Raw genomic sequence first — 20,692 nt, forward strand, 5'->3', positions numbered from 1 at the left:
GCGTGTCCAGAGCCTGTGCTCTGCAATGGGAGAGGCCACAACAGTGAGAGGCCCGCATACCGCAAAAAAAAAAAAAAAAAAAAAAAAAACAAGAGTGGATGGCAAATTGGATGTTGGGAAGTAAGGGGGCTGGAGAGATAGCACCGAACTCACCAGCATATGGGGCAATTAGTATGTAGGGTATTCTCACATAACAGCTTCTATTTGCTGTGTGTTAGGAAAATTCATTCACAGGAGGTAATGGGCAAGGTTGCTCAAGGAAACTTGGCCAGGTTTGAATTAGCTTTTGAGCAGCAACAATAGAAAGAGAATTGCCCAGAGACACAGAAACATCAGCACACAGGCTGCTATTACTGGAGATAATGAATCTGCAGTGGAGCTAATCCACATAAAGGTGTGACTTACAGCAACACTATTCTATAGGTGGTTGAACGAATACCCTGCTGGAGATGGGAAAAGTGAACAATGCAGGACTATTGGCAAAGGATCTGATGGTATTGGTGCAGATTATTAAAATGATAGTCCTTAGGGTATTTTGTTCCCTTGACAGGAACCATCAGTTCCCTATTATACCACCTCCCCTTCTCCTTTATTTCTCTTTCTCCAGTTAACTCTTGGCATTTCATTAAATCCAACATGAATATCATTTTACTGGAGATGCCTTCCCTGACTACATCAAATACACCAATTCCCTCCTTTTAAACTTTCTTATATATTCTTTGGAGCACAATTGCATTGTAATCTTACGTGTTTAAGAAATTAAAAATACAATAGTTATTTGGATGATTCTTTGATCATGTCAGACTCCCCTAGTTGGCTATAAACTTTTGGGACTTATCTTTGTTCTGTTTTCCTCCTCACCATTATATCTCCTATGTCTAGCAAAGTGCTTTATGCTTAGTAGGTGTTCAATAAATAGTTTTCGGATGAGTAAATTATTCAAAAAATGAGTGATTGGATGAATTGTGAAAAGAATAAATAAGGAAGCATATAAACAAGTGAACAAGGAAGGAACTGAATCAAAAGAAGTCAGCAGCCTCAATGAATTTCAAAAGCAGTATCAAGAGCTTCATGGGAGAGCCAAAGTTTAGTGGGCATAACAGACTGAATTGTGTACCCTCCAAAATTCATATGTTGCACCCCTAACCCTCAATATCACTTGAGGAAGGGACTTTTAGGATGTAACCAAGTTTAAATGAGGTCAAAGGATGAGATGCTAATCCAATAGAACCACTGTCATTATAAGAGGAAGAGAGCCCAGGGGTGCTTAAGTACAGAGGAAAGGTCATGAAAGGACACAGGGAGAAGGTGGCCATCTGTAAACCAGGAGGAGAAACCAACCCTACCAGCACCTTGATTTTCAACTCCCAGCCTCCAGAACTGTGAGAAAATTAATTTCTGTTGTTCAAGCTACCCAGTCTGGTATTCTGTTATGGCATCCCTGGGAGACTAAAACAGTAGGCTATAGATTTTAGGTTTGAAAGGATGGAGTGGAGATGAGAAAGAAAACTAAAACTTAATAGACACAGAAACAAATTAACACACTGTAGTTTAAATTAATAACCATGATGGGGGGGGGGTGGCGGGAGTTAGGGAAGGATAAATACCACATAGAAGGGGAAAAAAAGAGAACCAATCCAAATAACTTTTGAGCACAGCATTTTGACATTATACCCACAATCTAGGGAATAAAAGAACTCCAAAAAGTCTTGAGGTTTTTCTGATGGGTTTGTTTTTCATCATGATATCGGTGTAGCTATTCTAAAACTATTTTGTGGGTAATGTAAGACTGAGAAAATAAATAATTTGATGATAATGTTGGGAACGAAGTTTCAACTGTGGAAAAGAAAGATAAAGTTACGGAATGAGGTAAGAAAAGAAAACCCTGCAACTATCATAATAAAGACTCATTCAAACAAGAATTAGTATTGCATCCAAGGGGGAAAAGCTCAATGAAGAGCAGGATATGTGCATAGTCCCAAAGTGTCTCCCCACAGATCGCTTAGCATTGAAAGAGAAAAATAGTAACTATACAGCAGAGAAACCAGACAACACCTTTATTATGTGATTGAATTAACATCACCAGTAAGGGCAGATGCACACTGTGTGCCACCAGATGTAGTACTTTGAGAGGAACAACGCATTGATTTTCGGTACAGGTAGGAACACATGATCTAAGTCTAATCATCAGGAAACACCAGACAAACCCAAAGTGATGAACCGTCTGTAAAATAGCTATCTTGTATTCTTTGAAAAATATCAATTTTTTATTAAAGATTTTTTTAAAAGCTGAGGAAATCTATTTGGACTCTACAGAGATAGGACAACCAATTGCAATACAGGATTTTGAATTGGATCTTGGAGAGAAAAAAGACATTATTGGGATAATTGACAAATTGGATTATGAACTGTAGACTGGAAAAAGTATTGTTTCAATGTTAAATTTCCTAAATGTGACAACTATACTATGAAAATGTTAAGAAAATATCATTTTTCTTAGGAAACACATAATAAAGTATTGAGGTCAGAGGGAATAATAATACAACCTGCTCTCAAATGATTTTATATATATATATGTGTGTGTGTATATATATATGTGTGTGTGTATATATATGTGTATATATATGTGTTTGTGTATATATATGTGTGTGTATATATATGTGTGTGTGTATATATATGTGTGTGTATATATATGTGTGTGTATATATATGTGTGTGTATATATGTGTGTATATATATGTGTGTGTGTATATATATATGTGTGTGTGTATATATATATATATACACACACACACACAGAGGGAAAGAAAGAATACAAAAAAGCAAATGCGGCAAAACATTAAGAATTGTTAAATCTGTATAAAGGGTATATGGGAGCCCTCTATTATTCTTTCCACCTTTCTATAACTTTGAAATTATTTCAAAATAAAGCTTTTTTTAAAAAATCGAGCACACGTACACTCTGGTGGGGGATATTGATAATGGGAGAGGCTATGTATGAGTGAAGACAGGTGTTATACAGGAAATCTCTATTCCTCCCCCTCAATTTTGTTGTGGACCTCAAACTTCTCTAAAAAAAATATCAATTAAAGAAAATCAGATGAACAAGCACAAGGACAAAAGAGGTAGAGGAGTTCTGGATGATGTGTAGTCCCAGCCTTGATTTTCCGGTAGGTTCCTGAGTAAGACTACTCAGGAATAATAACATCCTCAATTTACTGAGAGGAAGTTGGGACTTAGAGGCCTCAAGATCTGAGGCTACCTAGAGAAGATGAGGCCCAGATGAGGAGAAAATGAGCCAAGTTCTCCCCCTGGCTCCACTTGCTGTCTTAATTTAGTCCCTTGATAGATGAGCTCACTGAAGGAAAAGCAGCTCCCTCACACCATTCCCCACCTCCTCCCATTTCTGAAATGATGCACTGCTCAGATCATTAGTCATCTCATTAAGGCTCCAGCATGCACAATTCAGTAATGCCTCAAACACTGTCCTTTTATTTTCTTGACACAGCTGATAATAAAGAAACTATTGTAAGATGTCTACCCTTACCTCAGTTTTCCATAACAATAAGGAAAATGATACTCTTTAATCAAGGTCTAGTTTCAGCTTTAATAAGTATGATTCCCGGTTTTTTCAAGCTTCTGGCACACAATTTTATGAGTTTGGTAACATCCTGTAACCCAGTTTTCCTATCCAGATAAAGGGAGAGTAATACAAGATCTAGATTACTGGACTGAGTACTATCTCAGTATTATCTAAGTAATATCTAATATCTAAGTAATACCTAATAATATCTAAGGCTGAGTCCTGTGCAACATTTAATTTTAAAATGTTTTTGCAATATGTATCCCGTAATCAACCACACTACTTTCCTCTACTAGTTTTCCCTTTCCCAATAGTTTCTGGTATGAACTTTAGTTTCCGAGTCTGCCAGATTTCTTTTTACCACACAATGGCATTTAGCCCAAGTTAGGGGCAGTCCCAGGAAAAGCTTTGAAGTAGACAAAGATCATCTTTACCCTTCCCCTTCTCCAGACCCCTCTCTTCCTTTCTCTCCAACCTGCAGCCTTCACAGCAACCTAAAGTCCTATAGTAGATGGTAAAAATGGCATCAAATCCCTCCCCTCCCTGTGGCAATATAGAGCCTCCCATCGAGACAGTCTATTTCTCCACTCTTTGAATTGAGTTTGGCCACGTGACCTGCCAAGTGGGACATTAGCAAACATGAGGTCCAGCAGAGGCTTAAAAGTGCTGGTGCTTGCTCCCTTGCTGCACCTGGAAACCTGAAACCATCTCTTTACAGGCCTGTTGCCACCTGCTAGAGGACAAGAGGCCACTGGAGGAGAACTGAGATACCCTAGCTAACAGCCAGCCAACTACCACACATGTGAGGGAGGCCAGCTGAGAACAGCCAATTCCCCAGCTGACCCACCATCTTATCTACAAGCAGCAGGTGACCAGAGATTCATGAGTAAGCCCAGCTAAGACAAGCAGGAAAACTACCAAGCTGATCCCATGCCCTAACCATGAGCTAAATAACGACTGTTGTTTTAAGCCACTAAATCTTGGGGTAGTTGTTTATGGGGCAATAGATTACTAATTTAAGCTCAAATACCTCCAAGAAGGTACTGCTCTCCCCCTGCCTCCTGGCTCCCCATCTTTACTCCACTGTCACCCACTACCAACCCAACAGCTGATCTTTTCCTCCACCATCAAAATTCATTTGTTTCATGTGTTTTAGGACCTCAAAATCCTTGACTAAGTTGATAAACTAATATGAATTAATTAATTTATAAATATGAATTAACCCTAATTAATGTAATTAGAGTATAAGAAACAAGATAACACACACATACACAGAGTCCCCAAAAAAGGCCCAGAAATAAGCCTTCTCACTTCTTCTATCATTCTCTTGTGTAACATTCTGACTGGTATCTCCTTCTGAAGCAGCAACTTGAGAATTCATAGGGGTATCTCTTTTTTCCCTTCCAAGGAATAAAAGTTAACTCTCAGGCTTCCCTGGTGGCACAGTGGTTGAGAGTCCGCCTGCCGATGCAGGGGACACGGATTCGTGCCCCGGTCCGGGAAGGTCCCACATGCCGCGGGGCGTCTGGGTCCGTGAGCCATGGCCGCTCAGCCTGCGCATCTGGAGCCTGTGCTCCACAGCGGGAGAGGCCAAAACAGTGAGAGGCCCGCGTACCGCAAAAAAGGCAAAAAAAAAAAAAAAGTTAACTCTCATTATACCCACTAGAGATAGAGTCTTTTCAAAGGTACCCAAGTTGAGAAACTGTTGCTCTTACTCCTTATCTCCTCTCCCTCTAGTCAAATTTGAATGGTTTCCAAATGAGTTGATTAATCTTTCTCCACCAAAATCGACTTTCCAACTCACTCTCTGAACAGTTAAGCCCTTCAAAAGGCCCTTTTTCTGTTCCTTTATCAGTAGTCAATCCCCCCACATCCAACGTCAAGGGTTAACAAAAACCCTCCAGATAACAAGCCAAGTATGGTTTACATACTCCTGATATATTAGCAAGTCACAAAACATTCATTTAAGGGACTTCCATGGTGGTCCAGTGGTTAAGACTCTGTGCTTCCACTGCATCCCCTGGAGGGGGCACGGGTTCGATCCCTGGTCAGGGAACTAAGACCCCACATGCTGCACAGCACGTGCCCCCTCCCGCAAAAAAAAATTCATTTAAGCCACAAAATTTGCCTCCTAACTATTCTACCATTGTTCTTTCTTAACTACATTTATGCAGTAAACTTCATATCTGCCTCTTCTTAAAATGTATTCACTCATTCAGGAAACATTATTCTGAGTACTATGTTCCTGAGAACCTCCTTTCTCCTGGTCTCATGATTCCATGAGTAAGAACTTCTGCAACAATAATTCTCATGGCTTCCTTCCCACCTCCTCACTCATTCCACCCACGGAAAAGAAAGGAAGTATACTATTGTGGACTTTGGGAGAAAGTGTTTCCGAACCAAATGTGGGGCCACTTGCCTGATGCACACCAAAGCCAATCTACTGACACCAGGTTGCAAGGGAAGGAAAGTACAGCATTTATTGCAAGGAGAACAGGGTGCTCATGCTCAAAAGACCCAAACTCCCCAATGACCTTGAGGGAAGGGTTTTTAAAGACAGTGTGAGGGAGAGGGTCACAGGGTATGTCATCAGCTTGTACTCAGTTCTGTGATTGGTTGATGGTGAGGTAACTTGCTGATGTTTTGGGGAATCTCACTCACCAACTCTCTCATGAGGTCTCCATGCTGGTGGGCAGCATGCAATTAACTTCTTCCACTTGAGGGGATTTTAGTATCTGCAAAACAACTCAAGGAAATGGCCGTTGAGGAGGAACTAAAGGTTCTTGACTTTGTTTTACGGGTAAACTTATTATTTTGTCCTGCTTGACTGTTTTCCTTTTTTCTGCATTTTCTCACTTCTCTGATTAAATTTGCTCTTTGAAACTCAGGGACAGCCTAGGAGGCTAAAGCTTTTCTACAAACAAGAGGTGGAAGACACAAGGAGTCCGTCCCCAGGAAGGCCCTGCAGAGCCCAACCTGCAGGGCTGGTTTCCAAAGCCCTGAGCAAACTTGGCAAAGCCTCTTCTGAGCCTCAGGTTTATATATACCAGTGTAGGGAGGGCAGAGCCTGGTTGGCCCTCCGCTATGTGATTAGTATAGTGGGCCAGGCTCTATTCCGAAAAGGAGAACCCTACTATTTTGAATGGTAAATTCAATTAACGATAGATTTTTAAAATTTTGTTACGTTTTGGCCATGAGGCTTGTAGGATCTTAGTTCCCCAATCAGGGATTGAAACTGGGCACTCAGCAGTGAAAGCACTGAGTTCTAACCACCGGACCACCAGGGAATTTCCAATGATAGATTATTAGAAAGCCCATCGTGGTGGTGTACCTATGCAATATGCTCTAATTCAACTTTTACTATTAAAAAAGAAAACAAAAATATAAAACTTCCTCCTGCTTTGATCTCCAGAGGCACCTGCACAAAGGCACTGGTCCTGGGGACAAGCAGGCACTAAATCCAGCCCAGCTTCCGCACACCAAGCCAGGTCCCCACAACTTTCTTCTGACTTATCCACCCAGAGGCAGTCTGTCTTTACAATCATCTCCCAGGAGTGGGTGTTTTCTTCTAATTCATATGTCCAAAGGAAGAAAAAGGTGCCTTTTTCTACTCTGAACAAAGGCAACTTATGTGCTAACAGCAGCCTGTTGATTTCCAGCTGTCTTACTCCTCTATTTCTTAGGTGGTTCCCAACTTAAGAAGGAAAGCAAGAAGTGTAATTAATTTAGCTCCTAAAATTCACAAAATACGTACCAGATATTGTGCTAGGCATTGGAGGAGTTGGGGGAGAACATAAGTAAGATAGAGTCACTGACTTCAAGAAGCTCACTGTCTAGCTAAATTCCCTAAGTTCTCAAAACAAGTGTTTGTTTTTGTATAGAGAGAAAAATCTACAACCCGGTGTAAACCAGTCCCTGTGAATGTCTTCATTCTTGGCTCCCCTCTCAGGGTCTTGAGGGATCTCTCAAGCGTGAGTTGAGTTGTATGAACCAGGGACTGGAAGGGGGTACAGTGGTCACAAGGGTGACAGTGCTGTGATTGATTAAAACAGACACAAGCAAAGAATACAAGTCCCTCAAATGTAGGTGCATGACAAAGTGCACTTTACACACTAACAGCGACTCAGGGCAGGACAGACAGTGGCACAAGCAAAGTGAGGGGCACACACCCCTGCCAGATGGAGGAACCCACCTGGTTGATGATCGCTAAGCATCTGCTCAGGGAAAGATCTGCTGTGTCCCTCAGGAAGCTCCTTTTCTGCCACTGCCGTGGAAAAAGATTTGAAACCCTGGTGGGCAGGCAGATTCTTAGAGTCTCCGGAACTGGGGTGGGATCACGAGGAAAACCCCAGACACTGCTAACTGATAATCTTTGAGACACTGCTACTTAGTGCCAGGCTGGGTGAACCAAAGGTCCGTGTCCCAGGAGAGTGTCTCCCAGCAGCTCTGGCTCAGGGCAGCCAAGGTCTACTCCTGCAATTAGCAGGGATACCCTATAACCAACAGGATGAGAAGAGCTGAGACATGGTGCGTGTGCTAAGACCCAAAATGACAGAAAGGCTGTGTCTCAAAGGTTATCAAATCGGAAACAGCCAGAAGCAAATTTCAAAGTGATGCCAAATCCTAGAATCCAGGGCCAGGCAAAAGGGAGCCCAACTAAAATCTGGGAACAATGAATGGGGAAAGGGAAATAAAAGAGAGAAGAGGGTCCTGAGCAACTACCTAGAATATGTAGAGACTATAAAGAGAGCTTTGTTAAACGTGTGTGTGTGTGTGTGTGTGTGCAAATAGGTTGATCCAGTGTAAAACGTTAAGATCAACTGGACAGATAGTAACTTATTTTGACACCCCTCATAGATAACATTTCTTTTTAAACTGTAGTTTTCATGTGCCTTCATCTTAGAAGTAACAGATATTGTGATATATTTCCTGAACCAAAAAAACAAAACATATGATCTTACAGTGTATCCAAATTGCTTAAAATTCAAGTCACCTTGGGAAATTTGACTACCACGATAATTTTAGATATATAGAGAGCACATACCTTTACTGAGCACCTCTAAAGTTCCCAGCATTTTGTTAAGCACTTTACATTAATTATCTCATTCAATCCTCACCCAAAGAAGAAAAATACTGAAATCAAGTGACTTGCCAAAGTCATGTGTATGGTGGTACAAGAATCTGAACTTGTGAAATCTGGGTCCAAAGTCTACACACTGAACTACACCAGCTCACCACAGAGCTAACAAGGGTAGAGGAGTATTTTTATTTGGCCAGGGGAAGAGGGAAGAGTATTCTGCCCATAGAGGATGCTTGGGAATCAGGTACTTACTTAGGGAATAGAAGGGGAGAAGAGAAAGAGTTGGCCACAGCTCCTGATGTTAAATGTTTCCTTATAACTCTGCTCTCCATAACACTGCACTGCCTGCTGTTGTTGCAAGATCCCAACCCTCATTGTTCCTTCTCAGGACCTACTGAAGGGTAATTTGCACACCTAGAGTCTGCTGAAGTATTCTTACTACTCTTACCCTCAGAAATAAGCTCACATGCCATGACTTCATGAATCAATTCCATAAATTTCATATCTGAAAATCTAAATAAAACTTCTCTATTATTAAGAAAAAAGAGAGGTGCCTGCCATTAACAAACCACTATGTGCAAAAATAGAATAACTCACTGGGACTACATTACTTTGTTTTCTTTTGGGTTGAGAATCCTTGCTGGAAAGGAAGCAGTTAGAGACCCAAATTAGAAGCTGGAGAGGACATTCACACCTAGTCACTGTCCCTAGCCACACTCTATGTGTAAGGTAAATAATAGATCACTTCTCACCTTTAAGAAAAAATAAAAAATACTGTATGTGCTTGAAAAATACAGAATAAAATTATAAGGAATCGACATAAACAACCTACAAAAAGCTTTTTAAAGTCTAAGCATTTTTTTACAACTTTATTGGAGTATAATTGCTTCACAATGGTGTGTTAGTTTCTGCTTTATAACAAAGTGAATCAGTTATACATATACATCTGTTCCCATATCTCTTCCCTCTTGCATCTCCCTCCCTCCCACCCTCCCTATTCCACCCCTCTAGGTGGTCACAAAGCACCGAGCTGATCTCCCCTGTGCTATGCGGCTGCTTCCCACTAGCTATCTATTTTATGTTTGGTAGTGTATATATGTCCATGCCACTCTCTCACTTTGTCACAGCTTACCCTTTCCCCTCCCCATATCCTCAAGTCCATTCTCTAGTAGGTCTGTGTCTTTATTCCTGTTTTACCCCTAGGTTCTTCATGACATTTTTTTTTCTTAGACTCCATATATATGTTAGCATACGGTATTTGTCTTTCTTTTTCTGACTTACTTCACTCTGTATGACAGACTCTAGGTCTATCCACCTCATTACAAATAGCTCAATTTCGTTTCTTTTTATGGCTGAGTAATATTCCATTGTATATATGTGCCATGTCTTCTTTATCCATTCATCCTATGATGGACACTTAGGTTGTTTCCACCTCCGGGCTATTGTAAATAGAGCTGCAATGAAGATTTTGGTACATGACTCTTTTTGAATTATGGTTTTCTCAGGGTATATGCCCAGTAGTGGAATTGCTGGGTCATATGGTAGTTCTATTTTGTAGTTTTTTAAGGAACCTCCATACTGCTCTAAGCATTAAAGTGACATACCTTCCTACCGAGAAATAAAACAGATTATTGACTGTTCCCCTACATGCATCTACATGCTTCAATTTAGGGTCATTCTTGCCAGATAATAAGGCCTAAGGGGAAAGAATCCCATATTAAAGTCCTGCTCAGTCTCCCCCTTCACGCCAACCCTGTCCAGAAGGAAACCATGGTTAGGAAACCGCATCTCCTCGTGACCTTCTCTTCAGTACTAAGTATCTACCTATAATGGTTAGTTACTATGGATTTATGAAGATACAGTTTTATGGGCCACCCTGCTTGACTGGAGATTTTGAAATTGTTGAAAAGGGGCCATGTCTTGATATATGTGTTTGTAGTCCCTTCTACCTCTCTTCCTCAAAACCCAAGAGAAATGAAGGTCCCCAGCCTGTCCTTCCTGAGACAGCCCACCACCTCCCACTCCACATGCTTTCCACTGGCAGGCTCATGCTCTCTGTTTCTCTCTCTGTGTTCTCTGGCTTCTTTCCCCATGGGACTCGGTAATGGACATGCAGCCTAGACCAGCTCCCCACTAGGTTCTGAGACAAATTCTCTCTAGTTCCTTCCCTTCTATCTTGTGCTCACTTCAGCCTCTTGTTGGCAGATGTGGAGTAATAGCAATAAGGCTCAGATCCAGGGACTTCCCTGGTGGCGCAGTGGTTAAGAATCCGCCTGCCAATGCAGGGGACTCGGGTTCGATCCCTGATCAGGGAAGATCCACATGCTGTGGAGCAACTAAGCCCGTGCACCACAACTACTGAGCCTGCACTCTAGAGCCGACAAGCCACATCTACTGAGCCTGCACACCATAACTACTGAAGCCTGTGCACCTAGAGCCCATGCTCCACAACAAGAAGCCATCACAATGAGAAGCCCATGCACCCCAACGAAGAGTAGTCCCCGCTCGCCACAACTAGAGAAAGCCTGCGCACAACAATGAAGACCCAATGCAGCCATAAATAAATAAATTAATTTTTTTAAAAAAAGGTTCAGATCCAGGCTGTGGAGTAGAAGTAAGCAGAGCAGGTATTTAACCCCTTTTAGTCCCTAGCTTCTCAGGCTTATGTAAAGAGTTCCTGGTGGGGTCCTTTCTAGCTCACTGAAATTCTTCACTGGGGATACACACACATCAGAGAAACATGGTGTATTTTCTTACTATTTTTTTTATTCTTTTCCATTATGGTTTATTACAGGATATTGAATGTAGTTCCCTGTGCTATTCAGTAGGATCTGGTTGTTTATCTATTTTGTGTATCGTACTTTATATCTGCTAATCCCAAACTCCTAATTTATCCCTCCCCCAGCCCCTCTCCCCTTTGGTAACCACAAATTTGCTTTCTATGTCTGTGAGTCTGTTTCTGTTTTTAATTCTTACTATTTTCTCCACGCACTTTTTTTTTCGGGATCTGGTAAAGAAGATTGCTAGTGAGAGGCTGGGTCCAGTTATTCCTGGATCCCAGATCTAATATGATCAAAATGCCATCTTAATCACAACACAGAAACCAAATACCCTATTTCAAGAAGAAATTTTAAGAGCTGGTGTACAATGTTTATATTATCTTATTTCCTCAACCATGGTAATTGGCAAAGTTTCAGATGGTGGCTATTCCATCAACATGGATTTCAGAGGGAGGGGACTTGAGCAGAACTTCAGTCAATCCATGGTAGGTATGTAGCGTAAAGTGAGAAGCAAATTTTGTTGTCACAGACTGCTAGGATTTCACAGTTGTTTGTTACCCAGCATAATTTAACATGGTGATTGATGGTGGTGGTGGTAGTGGTGGTGTTGGTTGTGTTTCAGGAGGATCCAGACCCAAGTGGCACATCAAATTTGGTGTGTTAAACTCTATAATTGGCAACATAGCCAGTATCATCCCCTTGAGAACGGCCTAAGATATGACTCAAACTATCCTAGATGTCTTCAGGCCTCCTAGCGGATACTAGCACTTTGGAAGCTGCAGCAAAAACCGCTTTCATCGAAGATTCTGCTCAAGTCTCTTCTGAGAATGTAAGGCCTGCAGCAAATGGGTTCACCACTGCTCCCACAGTCTAGGGCCAATGCCCCATCTACTGACACATATGATAATTCTGATGCCTAAACTTTTGTCTACACCCATCTTACATATAAGCTGTAAATGGAAAACATCTCTGCCCTGATACTACTCTCCTTTCCAGATGTTACAGTGCCTTTAATATTCCCACTTTCATTGTTCAAAGAATCAAGTGTTAGCCCTTAAATAGGAGTTTTCATAGCCTTGACAAAATAGTCATCCTACCTGTTTACATTTCCAAGTGAAACAGGAGGGAAGGGGGCAGAGCACAACCTTTAAAAGAAGATATAGCCACAGTACATGACAAAAAGTAGTGAGAACCAACTAGGTCCAAGATGGTGGAAGATTCAACTTCCAGTAGAGCTTGTGCCTCATTATATGCTCATTGTAATACATTAGCATGTTAAATGACACACCCACCAGTGCCATGACAGTTTTGAGGCCAACCATAAACGGTCAAAAAGTGGGTGGGGCTTCCCTGGTGGTGCAGTGGTTGAGAGTCTGCCTGCCGATGCAGGGGACATGGGTTCGTGCCCCGGTCTGGGAGGATCCCACATGCCGCGGAGCAGCTGGACCCATGAGCCATGGCCGCTGGGCCTGCGCGTCCGGAGCCTGTGCTCTGCAACGGGAGAGGCCACAACAGTGAGAGGCCCGTGTACCACAAAAAAAAAAAAAAGTGGGTGGTGGCCCAATTTCTGGAAATCCCTGCCCCTTCCCCCAAATAATTGGAACAATCCTCCCACTCATTAGCCTATGAAATTACCCAGCCCATAAAAATTAACCACGCCATATTTCGAAGTTTCCTGCTTCTTGCCTTCTGAGATGGCCGATACTCTGTAAGTGGAATGTGTTTCTCTCTAAATAAATCTGTTTCTTACCTATCCCTTCATCTCTGAATTCTTTCACGACAAAGAAAGAACCTTAAATTCACCGGGAACACAAGGACAACATCACAAGGTGACTTCCTTCATTTTGAACATCAAAAACTGTTAGAAAATTCTTCCTTATAAAAGGTTGAAACTTGCCTCCACATGCTTTTCTTTTATTCTAACTTTTAAAGTTTTGATCATTCTGTCTTGAAATTCTATTATTTTCTAAGTTTCCTGGGGAAAGGTTAATCCTGGCAAGAAATGAGCATTTAAGGAAGTAGATTTAAAAGAATTTGTAAAGCAATTTTGTCATTTTGGGAAAGTTAACACAGATATACATTTATGCACTTTTCTTAATATTTGTTGTAATTTTTAACAGTTCAAAAATATGTAAGATGACTGATAAATGACAGTGATGGATGGATGTCTAGTTGAAGTATATGAAAATGTTATGTATAAGACTTTGCTCTCATACTTGTTTTCTCACTTGTAGAACTATGTTCTCAGAGGAACTACTTACTCAGATAGAATGTACCTCGAGGATCAGTAAGTTTTTCTTCTTTGGGAAGATAATGAGTTTGTTGCAATGTGTTGAACCTGAGGTACCTGTGAAGAAGTAAGTATTCAGGATATTAGAGATGCAGAACTTGGAAAAAGCTTGGAATGCAGATATCTATATCATATGTGTCATTCTATAAATGGTGTGCTTAGAAAAAAAAAAAGAGTTTGTATAAAAATATTCTCTCTCTGGGTCCCTGGAGTTTGTCCTGGATTCTGAGTCATGTAATGGTCCATAATAATTCCAGTGGTGGAGAAAAAACTGCCCCTACACAAATGGAATAAGACCAAGAGAGGCCGAGGCAGGAAGCCAGCCTGGGCTGGTGCAGAAGGTATTTTCTGTGTACTGCTCTCTTTCCTTTATCTTTCTACCTTCAGTAAAGACTTGTTACAAATAACAGTCTTATCTTGGATCATTAAAACCCATTAGTCTGCAAACTCAGTGAAGGCAAGGACCATGGTCTTTTTCGCTTACCTTTCTATCTGCATTGCCTAGCCCTGAGCCTAGCATATATTAGGCACTCAATAGCTATTTGCTGAAAGAATGATGAAATAGCTATGTAGGAGATTAGGAAGTGGTCTGGGCTTATCTTGGGCCTTCCAGGGGGAAATAGGTTAACTTAACATTTGCAAAGGGTCATGCCTTATTTCAGACTGGTATCAGGTGCAGGGAGGCTCAGCCTTGTGTGTTCGTGAGTAGAGAGAAGGAACATTATATTATATCAGAAGAGGCAGTGATGGAAGGCTGGCAGGATGGCAGCATCCTGGGTCTGCATGGAGAGTGTTCAGAGCAAGAATCCAGGGAAGCACTAGGTAGGAAAGCAGTACTCAGCCTCCTTAGAACAAGTAGGGGAGTGGTTTTCCACATGCACTGAGGTTAGGGTCAGGTGGGTGGAAGAGGGAAGATAGTTAGGGAAGGGGTATATAAGCAAGTCTCAAACCCTGAAGCCAAGTGGAATTTGAACAACAGGGTCAGTCAATGTCTTACTCTTTGGGTAATTTAAGCTTATTACATTGTCTCTTCCCAAAGAAGTCTTACCCCTGATCTTTAGTCTACGATCCCCTTTTGATTTAATTTGGAGTTAGAGTCCAGATAAAACTAACCTAATTTCTTAGCGGTCCAAGAAATCAAGGTTCCCTTTGGTCTGAGCCAGACTTCTCAGGGCTGCTCTTCATTTTGTATTGGAGGTACAACTTTAGGATGTACCTCCAATAAAAAATGAAGTTCAAAGTGAGCTCATCTTAGGACTTCCTGGTGGCGTAGTGGTTAAGAATCCGCCTGCCGGTGCAGGGGACAGGGGCTTGCTCCAGCCCTGGTCTGGGAAGATGCCACATGCCACGGAACAACCAAGCCCTTGTACCACAACTACTGAGCCTGCGCTCTAGAGCCCGCGCACCTAGAGCCCGTGCTCCACAACAAGAGAAGCCACCGTGATGAGAAGGCCGTGCACTGCAAAAAAGAGTAGCCCCCGCTCGCTGCAACTAGAGAAAGCCCACGCGCAGCACCGAAGACCCAACGCAGCCAAAAATAAATTAATTAATTAATTTAAAAAAAAATAATTAAGGGAACAAGGGGAAAAAAGTGAGCTTATCTTGGGTTAAGGAGGGTGAAGGGAATTGTTTTAGTAGTCCGACAGCCTGTATTCATTTACATAGCTGTTACTAAAAGAACTGTAACAAATGTATTGATATTATTATTTTATTATGGAGAATTTCAAATACACTCAAAATCAGATTAAATGATATAATGAATTCCCAGGTATCCATCCGGTGCCAATAACCATAAGCCCATGGCCAATTGTGCTATATCCTCACCTCCATCTCTTCCTTCCCCTCCACTATATTGAAGCAGATCCCAGATATCATATGATTTCATCTATAAATATTTCAGTGTGAAACTCTACAAGATAATAACTTGTCTTTAAACAAAACTAAAATACATTATCACACCTAAAAATAATTAGTTAATATCAAACATGTACTTTCAACTATTCGTCTCATAAATTTTACAGATAGGTTTTCTTCCCCTTGCTTATTTTAATCAGGAGTGAACTTAGAGCTACCTATGGTAAAATTATGATATTCTTTTGAGTTTCTTTTAATTTTGAGATTCCGCTTTCATCTTTTTTTTCTCTTGCAATTTATTTGTTGAAGAATTGTACTTTTATGTCCTGTAGAATTTCTCAGTCTGAGTTTGATTACATCTCCTCAGTATAGTCTAACATGTTCTTCTGTCCCATGGATTCCCTGTAAATCACTAGTTGGATCTAGAGGTTTGATCAGATTCAAGTTTAGTATTTTTTTTTGTAATATATTAATTTCTACCAAAATTAAAAAGTTCACCAGAATAATCTCAGTTTGGGCCAAAAGCTTACTGACAAATTTATTTTTCTAGAATTTGTACTAGAAGATATTGCACAAAGCATCAAAAAATTTAGAATTTATAACTAGACATCAGATTCTGGGTTCTGTGGGAAAGAATACACACACACACACGGATTACCACCAACAATAAACACGAGAAAAATTCAAGTAACAACAACAACACTTAGTATCTAAGAAATGCCAAAACCTGAGTTAATTACATGCCCTTTAAATTGAAGGCTTAAATATTCAATACCCTATTTTATATTCAAAGAACTGAGCTTTTATCCCCCAGGTTTTGGTTCGGTTTGCCTCACCTACCACTAGAGGGAAGCCAAGATACATCTAAAAAACCCACTAAGAAACAGCACTCAAACCTGAAAGATGTAAATTTTCTTTGTTTAACATATCAAAATTCAATATTAAAAAATTATTTATTTTTCATTTTACAAGGAAACATTATATTAAAGTAGTTTCATATCTGAGCTCTGCCTATAGTGTGGAGAAAAAAAACAGCCTTATGTGTTCTGTACAAAGTATTATATATGACACAAAACGTACCTCTGAAGGCTTCCTTCACCCCAGTCCTTTTAAAGACAAGGAAAAGTATAAGAACCTAAGTAAAAATTATTTCATGGTGGCTGAATTAAGGTGTTTTTAAGAAAATTAAATATTTTTAAAGAACGCAATACCCCTTCCAAATTATAATTTTAATTATAATAAACTCCCTTCCAAAGTATAATTTTAAAACAAACTGTAAAAGATGCATAAAGAAATCCAATAAATTTCTATTTTTCCAACGATGATTAATTTATTTTGGAGGGATTGAGGAAGATATATCAAATTCTTTCCCTCCAAAAAGTAAGTCAATACTCCTTTGCTGTAGGGCTAAGCACATGCTTCATTAACTTTGGGATAATCCAGCTCTGCTTCCTGCCCTCCGAATAATTAGCTAAAATGTCAGAACTAACTAACCTCTCCTTTTACCACAATAATGCTTACATTAACATAGCTCTTTGATTTATAACTCATTTTCACATGCTATTTCATTTATCCTCAAAACTTTATAATTGAAGATTATTAATCCCACTTTAAAATTAACCAACACTGCAGGCAGTGAAATATTTTTTGCAAAGTTCAACAATTGTAATCTGCATAAACAGGACTCAAATCCAGAACTTCTAACTTCTAAAACGCAGGTACTTTGGGACTCCACTGAGAAAACGATTGCTAACAATTTCATTTCCCCCATGAAGTAGCCTGTGTCCTGATATCAATGCCTGTAAGACTCTTAAAAGCATCAAAGTGACTCTTATGCTTTCCACCTCAATACACTTGGCAAGGGACTATAGAAGCCTGCACTGAATGACCAGTCTTAGTGCCAATGGAAGACACATCCCCGGCTCCTTGGCTCTTTCAAGACAGAGGGCTCAGAGCGCAGACTGCCCTGGGGGCATGCCCAATGGAGTACATCTCTGAGAGGCAAGCAGATGGTGCAAAAGCTGGAGTTTTTTTCATGGCAATCATAAATGTGCGTTTAATCACTGATCATGAACATCTCCACTAGATGATGGGGGCAGAGAGAAGTATCAACCATAAACCCACGGAATTAAAACTCCAGTCCAGGGCCAACTGGTGTGCTGATGGATTTTTAACAACCAGTTCTACCAGAGGAGAGGAAAAAAAGGCTCTAATTTGTAGTTTGCCATTTCCTGTGGTGTAAGTACTCCCATTATGGCCAATTTCAATCTACCAAGCATCACTGAATGTGGAGTTGAGAAGCAATGCTAACAATCAGCTCTGCACACCACTCCCCCACCCCTATGCTTAGAGCACCCACTCTGGCCTTCCTCTGGTTGTGTAAATATTAGAGACAGGCCTGATGTTTTCCTCCTATGGATTCTATGAGGATGGCTTTTCCATGAGCACAACTGGCTTCCTGGGCCATCCCTCCCTTCTCCTGTGTGTTGAAGAGCTGATTTATCTAATTGGGGCACTGGGGAGAAGAAACTCAGTGTGCTGGTCTTCTTCCGCTTCTCTCAGATCTGCCTGCCTGAAGACAGTGTGCTTTCTGCTTTGTCGTCGTGAGATAAAAGTCAGAGACCTTGGGCTTCTCTGGTGGCACAGTGGTTGAGAGTCTGCCTGCCGATGCAGGGGATACAGGCTCGTGCCCCGGTCTGGAAAGAACCCACATGCCGTGGAGCGGCTGGGCCCGTGAGCCATGGCCGCTGAGCCTGAGCGTCCGGAGACTGTGCTCTGCAACGGGAGAGGCCACAACAGTGAGAGGTCCGTGTACCGCAAAAAAAAAAAAAAAAAAAAAAAAGATCCCGCATACCTCAACAAAGATCCCACATGTTGCAAGTAAGACCCAACGCAGCCAAAAAAATAAAAAAAAATAATAAAAGAAAAGAAAAAAAAAGTTTATCTTTTTAATGAACTACTATCATACACTAATAATGAACTATCATAAAGAGAATGCATTATGAGTAATGAACTATCGTAAAGAGAAATAATGAACTATCATAAAGAGATAATGAACATTATCATATTCATACTCACATTATGAATAATGAACTATCATAAAGAGAAATAAGAAAAAATCTTATTTACAATTGCATTAAAAAGAATAAAATACTTAGGTATAAACTTAACCAAGGATATGAAAGATCTGTATGCTGAAATCTATAAGATGTTGATGAAAGAAATCAAAGAAGACACAAACAAATGGAAAGATATTCTATGCTCATGGATTGAAAGAATTAATATTTTTTTAATATCCCTACCTACCCAAAGCGATCTACAGATTCAATGCAATCCCTATTGAAACCAATGTCATTTTTCAGAAAAAGGAAAAAAAATCCTAAAATTTGTATGGAAGCACAAAAGATCCCAAATAGACAAAGCAATCTTGAGGCAGAAGAACAAAGCTGGAGGCATCACACTTACTGATTTCAAACTATATTACTGAGCTGTAGTAATCATAACAGTATGGTACTGGCAAAAATAGACACATAGATCAATGGAACAGAATAGAGAACCCAGAAATAAACCCATGCATATATGGTCAATTAACTTATGACAAAGGAGGCAAGACTATACAAAGGGATAATCTCTTCAATAAATGGTGTTGGGAAAACTGGACAACCACATGCAAGAGAATAAAACTGGACCACTACCTTACACCATACACTAAAATAAACTCAAATGGATTAAAGACTTAAATTTAAGACCTGAAATTGTAAAACTCCTAAAGAAAACATAGAGGGTAATCTCCTCAACATGGGTCTAGGCAATGATTTTTTTGGACTTGACACCAAAAGCAAAGGCTACAAAAGCAAAAATGAACAAGTGGGACTGTATCAAACTAAAAAGCTTCTGCACAGCAAAGAAAACCATCAACAAAATGAAAAGACAACCTATGGAATGGGAAGAAATATTTGCAAATAACATATCTGATAAAGGGTTAATATTCAAAATATATAAAGGTCTCATACAACTCCATGGCAAAAAAAAAAAAAAAAAGACAATTCCATTTTAAGATGAGCAGAGGAACTGAATAGACATTTTCCAAAGAAGATACACAAATGGCCAACAGATACATATAAAGATGCTCACTAATCATTAGGGAAATGCAAATGAAAACCACAGTGAGATATCACCTCACACCTGTCAGAATGGCCATATCAAGAAGACACAAATAACAAGTGTTGCTGATGGTGTGGAGAAAAGGGAACCCTCTTGCACTGTTGGTGGGAATGTAAATTGATACAGCCACTATGGAGAACAGTATGGAGGTTCCTCAGAAAACTAAAATAGAACTACCACTCGACCCAGAAATCCCACTTGTGAATGTATATACAAAGGAAATGAGAACAGAATATCAAAGAGGTATCTGTATTCCCATGTTCATTGCAGCATTTATTCACAATGGCGCCAAGATATGGAAACAAATTAAGTGTCCATCCACTGATGAATGGACAAATCAGATGTAAGATACACACACACACACACACACACACACACACACACGTACTGGAGTAGCATTCGACCTTAAAAAAAAAAATCAAAGGAAATCCTGCCATTTGCAACAACATGGATGGACCTGGAAGGCATTATGCTGAGTAAAATAAGTTAGACAGAGAAAGACAAAGTGAAACAAGCCAAACAGCATGATATCACTTATATGTGGAATCTTTTTTTAAAAAGGTCAAACTCATATAAACAAAGAGTAGAACAGTAGTTGCCAGGAGCTGGGGGAAGTAGGAGAAATGGGGAGAAATTGGTAAAAGAGTACAAACTTTCAGTTTCAAGTTCTAAGTACAGCATGGTGACTATAGTCAATAATACTGTATTATATAATTTAAATTTGCTAAGAAAATAGTCCTGAGGCTTTCTCAGAAAGATAGCAAGGAAGGAAGGAAAGAGGGAGGGAGGAAGGGACAGAGAAAGAGAAAGGGAGGGAGGGAGGGAGGGAGGAAGGAAGGAAGGAAGGAAGGAAAGAAGGAAGGAAGGAAGGAAGGGAGGGAGGAAGAGGGGAGGGAAGAAGAGGGGAAGGAGGAAGGGAGGGAGGGGGAGGAAGGAAGGAAG

At 40.4% G+C, this 20,692-nt stretch overlaps 1 protein-coding gene across 1 annotated transcript in view; it reads right to left on the reverse strand.

The window, feature by feature from the left end:
- LOC132488897 (cysteine and glycine-rich protein 1-like) overlaps nt 1–12,137 on the reverse strand; it is a 44,220-nt gene extending 32,083 nt beyond the window's left edge. The window contains exon 1 of the mRNA XM_060097724.1: nt 12,001–12,137. Coding sequence (XP_059953707.1) covers nt 12,001–12,137 — 137 coding nt within the window. The remainder of the gene's footprint in view (nt 1–12,000) is intronic.
- Nucleotides 12,138–20,692: the final 8,555 nt, after the last annotated feature.

Source organism: Mesoplodon densirostris, chromosome 1 (genome assembly GCF_025265405.1).
Source record: "Mesoplodon densirostris isolate mMesDen1 chromosome 1, mMesDen1 primary haplotype, whole genome shotgun sequence".
NCBI lineage: Eukaryota > Metazoa > Chordata > Mammalia > Artiodactyla > Ziphiidae > Mesoplodon > Mesoplodon densirostris.